At 35.9% G+C, this 13929-nt stretch overlaps 2 protein-coding genes across 5 annotated transcripts in view; one reads left to right on the top strand and one right to left on the bottom strand.

The window, feature by feature from the left end:
- Aqp11 (aquaporin 11) overlaps window positions 1–13929 on the top strand; it is a 99005-nt gene that overhangs the window by 46261 nt on the left and 38815 nt on the right. The window lies entirely within an intron of this gene.
- Window positions 5711–13929, bottom strand: part of Rsf1 (remodeling and spacing factor 1) — a 160138-nt gene continuing 151919 nt past the window's right edge. For all 3 annotated transcript variants that reach the window (XM_005323239.4, XM_040284989.2, XM_040284988.2), the window contains 2 exons: window positions 13409–13597; window positions 5711–11934 (listed from right to left, as the gene is read on the bottom strand). In XM_005323239.4, coding sequence (XP_005323296.1) covers window positions 11366–11934; window positions 13409–13597 — 758 coding nt within the window. In that variant the 3' untranslated portion in view covers window positions 5711–11365. The remainder of the gene's footprint in view (window positions 11935–13408; window positions 13598–13929) is intronic.

Here is a 13929-nt window from a genome sequence, read left to right on the forward strand (position 1 = left end):
ACGGGCCTGAGACGTGAAGTCACCTCCTGAGGATGCACAGGAAATAGAGACCACAATCATCTAGAGGTCAGAAATCTAGCTGGGTTCTTTTCATCTGCTCCCGCCTCACCGAACCTGTTCACATGTCAGTTTTACACAGCCACGCAACAGACATCAGTCTAGGTCCTGACATCGCCCTAGCGCAGGAGCTACCTATTCCCACCTGTCAGGCGGGCACCAGCACAAAGAGGTAATTAACGCGGGGATTAGAGCTAGGCAGTAAGGAGATGGGGCGCTGAAGGGGAAAGAATCCCTCAGATCTGGAACTCTCGATTTGCTTTTTCGTTAGATCCTAACAGAAAAGTAATGAGAGCAGCGAAAAATAGTTGTAATAGTGGCTGAAGTAACGGAGTGTTGTATGCCACACACTGCTAGGGACGTTACTTGTATTATTCTTAATTCCTTATGACAAATATATGAAGAAATTTTCTATTATCGACCCAGTTTTACAGATGAGACATAAGGGATTAAATTCAAGAGCAAAAGTGTGTCATGAGGGACCTGGTTCTGTAGGTTCCACTTTTCTTGCTTATCAAATTAGGATGATGATACCTATGCAGTAAGACTGTTGAGCCTGGAGGACCGGACGTGTAGGGTAGTTTTATTTGTATCTTCCCAAGAGTTTCGCGGAATGTAGATTTTTAAACTGGATTAGTTTGTTGGTAGCAAGACTCGGGGCGGGGCACACTACACAGAAAGAGAGGAGTCTTTCTTTGCCCTACTATAGGCAACACTGGCAGTAAGGATTCCACAGCTATGAGATAGATCGTGGGGAAGATGGTTGTGAAGGTGAAGATCAGGATGCAAAAAGAAGAGAGAAATGTTACATCTTATTTCTAAATTTCCAGTGTAAGAGTATGAGTGGATGCTGACTCAGTTCCCCAAGGTGACTTCAGGAGGAGAAAGAGGCTTTGAAAATAGCTTGTAAATCTAACTTGAGAAGTGACCAGATTGAGGTTGCACATAGGACATTTATTTGTGACTGGCTATTTGATTGAATAACCAATGCTATGCTCAGAAATGGAATTCCCTATATAATACAGGAAAAAATTGGCTGAAACAAGTATAATATTTTCATATTAATTTGACCTAGTTTTCACAGTGTCATTTAAAATAAGTCACTGCCCAAGTGCATCACTTGGATAAAATGCCTATTTTAACCAAGGTTATAACTGATAAAAACTTAAGAAAGGGATCTTAGCTATGACAAGGAGCTTTCTAATTTTTTTCCAGAGATCAATCCTAGGGCTATGAGCATGCTAGCTTAGTGCTCTACCACTGAGCTACATCCCAAGCCAGGAGAAAGAGCCCTTCCTGCACCCATTACAGTGCCAGGTTCAGAGGATGCTTTTATGAAAATACATTTAAAAGCAAACTGAAGCATATCACCAAGAATTGGAAGAGGCGAATTTGTACTTTCTGCCTTTTATGTAAATTCCTGTGAATAACTTAAGCAGTAGGCAGTTAACACATTATTCTTATATTTATGCAGAGTTTTGCTTTTTAAATGAAGGCTTTTCTTACCCATTATTTCCTTTGAACTTTATAGTAATTCTGTGGGGTAGGCAGGGTAGCTATAATTATGCACACTTTACATATAAAACAGAAGATTCAAGTGATTTGCTGAAGAATATTCATGGGGCTGGAGTTGTGGCTCAGTGGTAGAGCTCTTGCTTAGCATGCAATATTCTCAGCACTACATACAAATAAATAAAATGTTCATTGGCAACTAAAAATATTTTAAAATAATACTAGTTCCCAATACTAGTAATTAGATTCTTGCCTTTTTATTCCAAGTCCAGCATTTTCAGTGTAAACTTCCACCTCTTGAAATAGTTGACAGAGGTTCATTTTACTGTTTTTTTTTTTTTGTGGTGCTGAGGATTGAACCCAGGGCCTTGTGCATGCAAGGGAAACACTTTACCAACCGAGCTAAATCCCTAACCCATAAAGATTTCAGACTTTTAGTAGTAAGAGTTATGTTGCCAGCTGGGTGCGGTGGTGGATGCCTATAATCCCAGCGGCTTGGAAGGCTGAGGCAGAGGATGTGGCTTAGTGGTCAAGTGTCCGTGAATTTATTCCCTGGTACTCAAAAAAAAAAAAATGTATCCAATAAATCCATTCTTATTAGATCAAAATTATTATTAGAACTTTGACACAAGTTCTAGTGAGGTTCTGTCATTGTTAATCAAGTTCTTCAAGTTTTTGGCTCCAAATGGAAAAATATAAGCTATCTATAGTGTGTGAGATCATAGTGCAATTACTGGTACCCTGTTTGTAAGTAAAGATGTCAACAAGCAACAAAATAGACATTCAACAGAAAAACATGAAATAATTTTCAGAGGAAGGGAGGAATAGCCACCCTCCCCCCACATTGTAAGTTTCAGCTTTCTGTAACAGTTGTTCCTAATGATAGAGTTCAGTTATTACTGGCCAGAAGCCTACTGGTTTCCTGGAGTTTCTCTTGGGAATTTGTGACATTTCAATGAGACTTTCCAAATACAGTTTAATATTTCTAGTCTGTCAGTTTTAAAGACTGGAAGTCAAGCTAGAAATAATTTGGACAGAGATTGAACCAATGATGGTATCAAACTTTTTTTTCCTTGATGGGGAGAGCTTTCTATAAAGTGGGTGAGTGTAAAAGGATGGAGATCCAAGACAGAGATAATTGAGATGTGAAAGACTCAAAGGAGGCAAGAGGAAAGCTATCAGATCAAGGAAGCAGGCAAAGGGGTTGCTACAAAAAGTGTCTCCTCCTTGGAGACTGGCTAGGTATGATGGGTGCTTGACACATGGGTACAGTGGCTCTGAAACAGGCAAGAGACATAATAAAAAAGTGATAGGTGGCCTATACTATGAACTAGTAGATTCCTAGTTAACTTTTCCTTTGGGATGTGACTGTGTGTGCTTAACTAATGTTTCATGTACCAGCTCACATCCTTTTAAGAGTGTCCTTTCTCTTTGATTTTCATTTAGACTTATATGACCTGAAAAGAGTTCATGTAGTCATTGAAGAATCAAAATGACAAAAACATTCATCTCATCAGAAGGGTGCCAACATTTCATTAAGATAGTCTCATTATTTATTATAATTCCACCTCTACTAAATGATCACCAATTCTTAGTTTTTAAAGAACTCTTGTTTATTATTTGTTCTCATAATCTAAGAGCTGTGGGGTGGCAGCTATGTTCTAGGCCCCATTCTCAGCTCAAAAGACTCCTTTGAACTCTTTTAATTTGTTGTTGTTGGACACAATACCTTTATTTTATTTATTTATTTTTATGTGGTGCTGACGATGCAACCACTATAGAGGCACTATACCACTATACCAATAGGTCACATCCCCAGCCCTATTTTGTATTTTATTTAGAGACAGGGTCTTACTGAGTTGCTTTGTGTTTCGCTTTTGCTGAGGCTGGTTTTGAACTCACAACCCTTCTGCCTCAGCCTCCTGAGGTGCTGGGATTACAGGTGTGCACCACTTCCCTACAAACCACCTCAGTTTGAATTTTGCATTCCAAAAGTAAGAGAAAACTATCAGATCAAAATTTACAGATGAGAATCATTCTCAAGGTTGGAAGGACCATTAAATTCATCTGGTCTGATTCATTTTTGAATGTATCAATCTATAATATTCCTGCCAAATAGCAGGCGAGTCAGCCTATACTTAAAACATCCCGTTCCCAAGAATTTACTCCCAAAGTTGTTTAATAAAAGAACTAAATTACCTCCTGCCCCACAAATGATCTGAAAATGTTTGCCCAGCTTTTGTGCTCTGGTCTAGTTCCTTGCTCCTAAGGCAGAACAAGTCCATGGCCTCTTTAATGTATCAGTTCATCAGAGGCCAAGATGGAAACCAGTAGTTTTCTAGTATCTGTATTTACCTGGATGAAAAATAGTTTTAAAAATTATTTTGGGGAAACTGATGAACTTGTAAATCTACTTTCTAGATAATGAAAGAATAATCTATTACTGGCTGACAAAAATATTTTAACCTTCATGATGCTATTACAGAAAATTCTTAGCTTTCCACATGCCACAAAATAGACTGTTTGTAAACACAACATGCTAAGTACATCATATTATTTAAATTTTTTATTATGACAATTGACATATATTAAGTGAAAGAAATGACAGAAGTATTATAATAATAAAACATTATGAAAGAAAAAAATTACACAATTAGGCCAGTAGCTATAAAATGGCTTTAGGCCTGGCTTATAACACTAAGAGTTCTGATCAGACTGTAGTGAGACATGAACATTTCATTAACAAAAATATTGGCATCAGCCACAACATTTTGGTTGTCACAAGGAATATTGTATTTGAACAACTATGCACTGCAATTCTAACACACTAGGTGTTCATACACTGCAGTTAACTTCTGAAGCATTGAGCTATCAGGATTCCCATACTTTTTATGCACAGAATTTACTTTGTGTTATCAGAATCACATTTCCAGTTTTCAGATCTCTTCCCCCCTCCCTCACACATGCAGTACATTATTATGTGACAAAGCACTTCATCTTCTATTTGACTAACATCACGGTTCTAATTACCTCAAGAGTTAGATTTATGCTAATCTTGGAGCTTCTGCTTTAGCTCTCATCTAGAAACAAAATATTCTGAGAACCTATTCCAGAAGGAAAATAAAGCATTTCATATTTAAGCATGTCTGAAAATCCAAGAGGTGTTCTGACCAAACACTTCCTGAATCCCACTTCCTACTTTAAAATCAAAGTGAAATTCTAAAATAGACAATTTATAAATTCTTATCTGGAATTGTATTCCTCACATGGAAATTCATGGTCCCCAGTGTTCTGAATGGATAAGGATAGCAAAGAAACTGACTTCCCACATTAGCTGACAATAGATGAAGGTAGCTTAAAAATTAGGACACATTTAGATTATTTTAATTCTTTATAAGAATGCAGTTGTGCTACAAAGATGAGTAATTATAATGGTAAAATTATATGGCAGAAAGTACTGGCATTTTAAAAAGGTGTCAGTAAAACATGGTAAAATGTGCCATGTAAAAAGACTGTGCTAAAAGCAGCAGTTCTACAAGATTTCAAAAATACTTACCAATAAAGGAGAGAATTGAAATTTGAATCTTAATTTCCCCTCCTGCCATGATTCAGCAAATATTTCTGTGAAATTAAGTCTATTGAATACCAAATTGAGCAATTCTAGTTTTTCCTTCTTTACACAGAGAAAAGAAATCAAGCCTTACCCCTCCACCCCCATCTGAGAGCAAAATATCCCCCTTTCAAAGTGTACATAAAACCTCATGGCAGTTTTGGGCAAGCTATTATTCAGATACAATGATCAAGAAGCTACTTTTGATAAAAGAACAAAACACCAGACCAACATTGAGAATACCCTAGTAGGCATCACAGAAATCATGCACTGAAACAATATGCTGTTAACTGCCAAATTTGGGCTGTTTATACCTGTTCTGATCCTGAAAATCCATTTACACTAATATTAACTAGATCTTTGTGTATATGTATGTGTCTACATGTATGTATGGGTATAATTTTCATGCAACGATCTTAAAGCTTTGGAGAGAGTGGTTTTAATTTAATTTCAAGGTTTGTCCATAATAGCAGTATTGACATGCATCAACTCTGCTAATGGGCAGTAGAATGAAAAAGACCATGGCACAAATTTTTAAACAATTTGAGGTTTAATTACATAATGCACCTGTAGATGTTCTAGCATAAACACAATTTTAAAAATCTACATCCTATTTTAGGGTATTTTCCCACCTCCCATCCCTTAAAAGCTGTACAATTATAAAAAAATGTGACTCTCAAGCAAAATAAACTTTTTTGTTTGTTTGTTTTTTGCAACATACAAAATAAGTTAAACGATTCAGAAGGTCTTGAGCCATTAAGTTCCCCAATGACTGTGTTCTGGTTGTCCATAAACATGACATGCAGGTTCCTGGTATCTGACCAGAACTCAATAAATACAGATCAAACAAAACTTCAAAACACTTAAATTAGATTCCTTTAGAAGCTGATGAAAGTCAAGAAAATAAAAAGTCAGGATTAACAATTCCATTCTTAACTTACATCATCCAGTGGCAAAAAGAAGGCAGGTTATTCAGTCCTTAGCATTTTCTCTAGCTTGTACCAGTTTGGCAAAAAATACAAATGTAGTTCCTTTTAAAAATGTTTCATTCCAAATGCCTAAGGTGTTTAATAAATTCTTACTCATTTAATAATTTGTTGTACCCTCTCTCATATAACTTATGTAAAGGATAGACTCATCTTAAAAGTTATTATAATAAAAATAGCATTTTCAATAATTGAAACCACTGTACTGTGCCAGAATTGGGTTTACAGTATTTCCCAGAGCAAAGTGGTATAAATATGAAATAAAATAAACAAACAAACAAAAAAACCCAAGAGCTTACATGACCAAGATGAGGAAAAAAGTTCACTCTTTTAGGGGATCCTATTTTAATCAACTTCTGAGAGGGTTTGTATGTTTGAAATAAATGTTGGGTTTACAATCTAAAGTAGCTATATATGAAGCCTTCTACATTTTGGCTTATGACTTACTTGGAAATGACTCTATCTTCAATATGTTACACAGTTACTTAGCAATTCTTGGCACTTAAAATGTTAAATAATTTTAAGTTGAAGTGAAATATTTTGAAAACAAATCATTTAAGTGAACACAAAACAACCCACTTTAAATACATTGATAACAAAAGACTTTATCTTTTATAGAATTGGTATAGAAACAACTAAAAAAGAAAAAAAATTCAGCAGTTAGCTTGCCACTTCCAAGGTAGGTTTACAGGTACACACTGAGAATAGGAAGGGATTTTTTTCAAAGAGAGTTTAATAATGGATTATATTAAGCAGATGAGGACTAGGTAGGTTACAGCAGATATGCAGTGTTGGCATTCTCTGCTTCTTGGGGACCCAGGAATATATTTTGAGACTGTCAAATCAATAAGAGAAACTATTTTTCTCTAGACTATCTGTAATTAAATGATGTTCATAATTTGATATCAGTTGCAATGCCATTATTTGCCTTATTTCTCTTTGTAAGTCAATGATGGATACATTAATACTTACCCAAAGCATTTGTGTGTATATAGAACATGTATGTATGTGACATATATATACACATTCCATTTGAAAAAATATCTGGGTCTGAATACTGTTTTCTAAACCTGTAAAACAACATCTTGAATTATGGTCTTGCTCCACTGTGTTGTAAAGAATGGAGTTCACAGTTTTTTCTGAGCATTGAACTTAGAGATTCATTAGATTCTTTACGTTTATATGGTAGAACAAAATAGTTCTACCACAGAGGTGAATGGTCAGCATCCTTTATGACCACAAATAGAAGCTATCCAAGCATTCTTCGTGACAAAGGAAATTCCATCAGCCCCACTTAAAAATAACATACAATTCTTATCATTTTGACTCTCAATTTAAACAAGTAAACGTCCACATTTTTCTTAATGTATATTACAGAATGGGCAGGGCACCGTGGCGCATGCCTGTAATCCCAGCGGCTTGGGAGGCTGAGGCAGGAGGATCAAGAGTTCAAAGCCAGCCTCAGCAAAAGCAAAGCACTAAGCAATTCAATGAGATCCTGTCTCTAAATAAAATACAAAATAGCCTGGGAATGTGGCTCAGTGTTCGAGTGCCTCTTGAGTTCAATTCCTGGTACCCCCCCCACCAAAAAAATGTATATGATAAAATGGGCTATCCTCCAAACAGTGAAATCTGGATATGTGTAATAGTCTTTAAAATTAATGTGTTTAAAAAATGTTTTTTTCAACAACTTCATTACCATTTCAACTTTTTGGTTTTGTGGCAGATCACTTTTTTTAAAAGGAGATTACCAATAACTTGAATTTGTTCTCAATGAAACTCCTCTGAATCTGCAACCTTGAGCAAATGAAAATGGGTATCAAGGAAATCCAGCCTTATCTTGTATTCTCTTTAAAATATCTGCCATCATTTTCCAGTAATGTGCCAACAATGGACATTGTTTTTATACCAAACACTATTTTATCAGCATAAATGTTGCAAAACCAGACTTTGTCCTCTTCATACAATATTCAACTCAAAGTTTCTACACTATGAAAATTTGCATAAATTGTAGTAAACCTTCTGAATGCGAAACTAGTCTTAATACATTTGTCATAGACCAGAGTTTGATAATGGGAGCCCAAGTTGTATTTCAAAAAAATTGGGAGCTTAAATTATTAAAGGGCTTATGATACAGCAGCTATTGTGAATATAATCCATGGATAGCTCTTTAAGAATGATCCTACATAGTCTATACTATAAAAATTACTGCTTTCCTTTATTTTCTCCAGTTACAAATGACTATATTGTGTTTTTTACAAAACACTTTTTCCTAGAATTTTTAAGAAACTTCTTCACAATATCTTTATTGTAAGTATTTCTGAGGGGCTGAATCTAAACATGAAGCAAGGCTGGGAACTTACAGCTTAGTGGTGGAGCACAAATGTCTACCATGCTTGAGGCCCCGAGTTTAATCCTCAGTACTAAAAAAACAAAAAAACAAAACCCAAAGCCAAGCAGCAGAACTGTTCAAAATTTAATCATCTATAATCAGTCTGCAGAGTAATAATTTGTGTTTATTAGCTGCCTGGATTATATTCTTGGTAGATGAGCTATAATTAATCAAAATATAAGATTAGAAGGGAGACACTCAGTTATCAAGTTGACACACAGTTATTCAAGTTTGATAAATATCAGGCAGCACAAGTGGTTTCATAACCTATGTCAGTGGGACATTTGCTAAGTGGAATACTCAGTCTTTAGTATAAAAATTACCTTGGGCTTTATATAATGAAAGGGTAAAAAAAACTCCTTATTTCACAATAGACATCCTGTTAAATTATCTACCCATTAATACTACTGATCAGCTGTGAGTAACTGAGGAATAGAACTAATAGGTAGAAGGAGGAGCTGTTGTGTCCAGAGGTAGAGATAGGGCACAAGGGAGAGTTTCTATATCATAGTGGCTTTACCTGGCTGCAGGACTAAAACAGTAGGTGACTGAGTGGCAGAAAAGGCCACCTATATATATGTCAAGCCACTTACCTTGCACCACTAGTAGGAATCTTCCTGCCTGCCTGTTTTAAAAAGTTAAAAAGATTAAACTTGTTAGCTAACTTTCAAATAAATAAAGCAAACCTAGCTAGAAAGAAGGTTTTGCAAGTGAGTGTGGCTTCATTCTAGCCCTGCTTTACTGCCTGGGAATGTAAGCCCTTCCCTCCCTTCCAGTGGAACAAGTGTCTCAAAATAAAATCACAATTTACTTGGAACCACATGCTATTGTTGCATCCTATTTTTAGGCTGCTTTCATTATTTTATTTTTTATATGGTTACATATACATTACTAGAATCAAGGCAAAAATATTAATGGGCAGCTACTACAGAACTAAGGTGAAACAAAAACTCAACTGAAAAGCAACAGCTATAAACTTTCAAGGCCAAAAGATAAGATTTAAGGGTAACACCTGTTGTGGGAGGAAAAGTAGAAGTACAAAGTTTCTAGAGAGGTATTTGTAATGCAAGTCTATGCCAGCTTTTAGTAATTAAAAAAAAAAAAAAAAGAAGAAGTGCTTTACTATACACTGACTAGCACATATAGTGCATAACTTGGAAAGAAAACTGAAGTTCCGTGGGCCAGCAGCAGATATGATGTGTCCATTGCCGGCAACAGACACAACACTGGAACAGAAAAACCCAAATCCCAGGGCAAAAGTACTCACAGAAGTACTGATTGAAGGTTTCAGAATGTGATAGCAAAGTTTAATCACAAATGCTACATTCTGTACAATGTTAGGGCTCTGCCTGAAAATTTACAGCTGTAACAGAGACTAAGATAAAATTCATATTTTAGTGTCAATTATGTTATTTAGTTAAACACTGCCTTTTCTTGAAACAAAGGGCTTGTCTTTCTTTAGAAAGTGTTGAGATGTTTAAAATGGATATCATGCCTATTAGGTATATCGGCGGTTCTCAATCAACTCTATGTTGGCCGTGTGACTATTAATGAATTTTAATAGAAGTCTAATGGCCAAAGGCCAACTACATTCAAACCTGCTAATATATCCAGGCAGATAGGAAATCCAACACACACACAGGTAGATGCACATACATACACACACACATACACACACTCACACATACACACACCAAAACTCAAAAACCTCCCAAAGGAACTGCTTTGTTTGTAGACTTCAATTTGAAGTAGATACTAAGGGCAAGAATAGACCAGTTAAAATTCACCTGAAAATCCTTTCCCACTCTTCAAATGTGCTAAAATACCATTGTCAGCTTAGCATCTCTTCACATGTGTTACATATAGATATATTTTTTTTCAAAATGATGTTTCAGATATTTAAAACATCAAGTGGCCAGAGGGCAGGAGTTATACTATTGGCAAAGTTTATAGTCCAGCTGGGTCTTAGGAAAGACCACATTTATTTTACTAAATCTCCTTGAGACAGAGGCCACCTTGTTACCAATGGATAAAGCTATTTTTAAAAAAATCTGTTGCTAGCACAATCTGGTTGTCAAAGCTTCATTATACATTTTACTGTGCAAATGCTTTTCAGATGAGTTTTCTTTTTTAAACAAGAAACTCCGCTTTAACAGAAACTTAGGGTAATTTTTTTTTTTTAAATGATGGTACTTTCATGGTCTCTTCTTTATTTAAAGTGTGGTAACTCCAATAGTAAACAAGTTGATTTTACGAAGGCTATTACTAAATGATTCATGTATGACATTATCTATATTTCTCAAACTGCAACAGTACAGAGTTGAACTTTTAAAAGGTCTGTTAATCATCATCTATGCCATGTATGTTTAAATATAATATATATTTAATATGAAAAGCTAAAGCACAAGTGCTTTCTCCCACCCCTAAATTCTGTTTTGGGCCCTTATAGATTTGGAATGCATTCTTATCCACCCTTTTCACAAAGTTAGGAGAGCTCAGGAAATATAAAGGCAAAAATATACAAATCTTTGTTGTTATTATAATAAGATTTTTTCCATGAATGAAATTACCAAGGACCATGAACTTGGAAAAAGAAAATAAAAAGAAATTTACAGCAATTATTTATCTTCAAAGTTCAAATCTGGTCACTTCACAGAAAGACTTCAGGGTATGATGAAATTTTTTTCTTCTAGAAAGTCAATCTGTAGTGGAGTTTTCTAGGAAAAATTAAACAGCTTTTAATAACTGGCCCGCTGGTGTGAGAGCTACCGTGGAATAAATTAGCACAAAAATGGAAAAAAAAAAGTCTTATAACTGTTCACTGTTACAGACATAATCAACAAGGTCAGTCACTCTCAAAAGCTCATCTTCTTCCTCCTCTGGTGCCCCTGCCTCTTGCCCACCACTCGTCCCATTGGGGGCTAGGCTTGCACTGGCTGTGCTGCTGTCCTTGGGGGTCTGAGGTTTCTCAGCTGGCTTGCCAATCAAGTTCTCAATGGCTTTGCCAGGACTCTGTCCATTGGTGGAAGGTAAGTCCACTAAACTATAGTCCAATGGGCTCCCCACTTTGCCTACATTTTCAAAGTCCTCTTCCTCATCGCTTTCTATCCGGTAGGGCTTCTTGGTGCTCTCCTGCTCTGAGGGCAGGACCCTGGGCTGACCATCATGGGCACGCTGATCTGAATCTCCATGAGTGTTGTCACAGCTCTCCTCGTCTGTCTCAATCCGATGTAGTCGTTTTCGGGATGGTTTGCCTTCCTCTTCCTCCTCCTCATCTGCTTCTGAATACTCATCTGTGCTTCGGCCTCGCTTTCGAACTGACCGCTTTGATTCTTTAGCTAGCTCATCATCTTCCGAGTTCTTGGACATATAGCTCTCTAGAATAAATAGCACATTCAAGCTATTGGCATAGTTTAACCATAAACAGATTTAAGTACTTCTTTCCTCCCTGTGTCCTGATTTCAGACTTGCTCATATATAAATATTTCCCTTCAACAAATGGTCTGATTTTTCTCTCAGTCCTATAACAATGCCCAATGAGATTCATAATGAACTTTATGGACAAATTTTTAGGAAAGAACAGATTTCCTGGGGAAGAAATCTAATAATCCTTGAATCTAACCTATCCTATGAAGGTAAGATGACAACAAACTAGGAAACCCCTTTCTACTAGTCCTAAAATTAGGGGATCATATAAATATACTGGTAAGGAAAGATTAAAATTGGGCCCCCAACTCTATATCTGCAATACTATGTCAGCTCTCATGTTATTAAGTGCTCTTGGTAATCTCTAAATCTCTTCTTTGCCTATAATTATATCATAAGTAATCTCACCTAGTTTCATGGCTTTGCATATACCATTTATATGTTGATAACTCTTACTTGTTTTAGGCAGTCACTAAATTCCAGACTCATGTATCAAATGCCTCCAACATCTATCCTTGGATATCTAAACAAGGCATCTCAAACCTGATGTGCACAAAATTTGAGTTCCTAAACTTCTTGTTCTGTGGTCTCATTATAGTTTTTGGTAATTCTGTTCTTTAAATTGCTTAGTCATGCTTAATCTCTCTCTCTCTCTTATCCTCCCATTGGTAAATTCTTTGGATCTACTTTCAAACATAGTCATAACTTTATAACTTTTCACCCCTTTACTGCTATTGTCTTAGTCCTATCCATCATCATATTTCACTTGCATTGTTTCAACTATCTCCTAACTGGTTTCCTAACTTTTGCCCTTGCTTCTTCAATTTTTCATTACACAGCTACCATAGTAAATTAAAACCTAAGCCAGAACATATTATTCCTTTGCTTGGAATTCTCCAATTGCCTCTCATCTCAAATAAAAGCCAGTCTGTACAGTGTGGAGTACTCCATGCTAACCAACATGGTAGAAAATAATCACAAGAAGTTACATTAAATTTAAATTAATTAAAATTAAGTAAAAATTCAGGTCCAAGGTCACACTAGCCACATTTCAAGTGCTCAATAGCCACATGGGACTAGTATTGTCCGTACTTTGGTTTGACACTATTCTGCTGTTTGGGACACAGGAAGATATTTTAGAATGAAGTACATGAATAATGGACAGAATAAATTACAAAGCATATCACAGTTTTCTGCAACTATATAGTTTTGATGAAGAATTTAATCATTACAATGGAATTCTTAAAAATTAGCATCTTAGTGTCATTTACTTAAACTACAATTGGTGACCAGGAACAAAATATGTAATTTATCTTAAATCTACTACTGATTATATAAGTTCATATAACTACAATCCTGAGTTCACTTTATAATGTGTATTTCTGCCTTGTACATACTTATGTAAGTAGGAGATCTATTTCTTACCTTCACTCTCTGAGCTGGAAAGTCTGCGCTTATGAACACGCCTTATTTCTTTGCCACGTCTTAAACTCTTTTGGGAACCATCACTTTCTGAATCTTCTTTGTAGTTAATTTGTCTTTTCTGGTTCCTCCTTGACCGCCTTCGCCGAGTTTCTACAAAATCATCACTAAAATCATCGCTAAAGTCACTTTCTATTAAAAAAAGGAACAAAAACGAAGTCATGTATAAAACTGAAATCTATTAAATAGAAATATAACTAGATTAGGCTATAAAAATTAAAGATACTAAACAGAGTTTAGTTATAAAAATTCTTAGGTTAAAAACTTTCATAAGTCTTATTTTCTTTTTAATAAAATGAGTCACAGGGCTGGGGATGTGGCTCAAGTGGTAATGCACCCGTCTGGCATGCGTGCGGCCCGGGTTCGATTCTCAGCACCATATACCAACAAAGATGTTGTGTCCGCTGAGAACTAAAAAATAAAATATTAAAAATTCTCTCTCTCTCTCTCTCTCTCTCTCTCTC

The sequence above is a fragment of the Ictidomys tridecemlineatus genome, chromosome 4, assembly GCF_052094955.1.
Source record: "Ictidomys tridecemlineatus isolate mIctTri1 chromosome 4, mIctTri1.hap1, whole genome shotgun sequence".
Lineage (NCBI taxonomy): Eukaryota > Metazoa > Chordata > Mammalia > Rodentia > Sciuridae > Ictidomys > Ictidomys tridecemlineatus.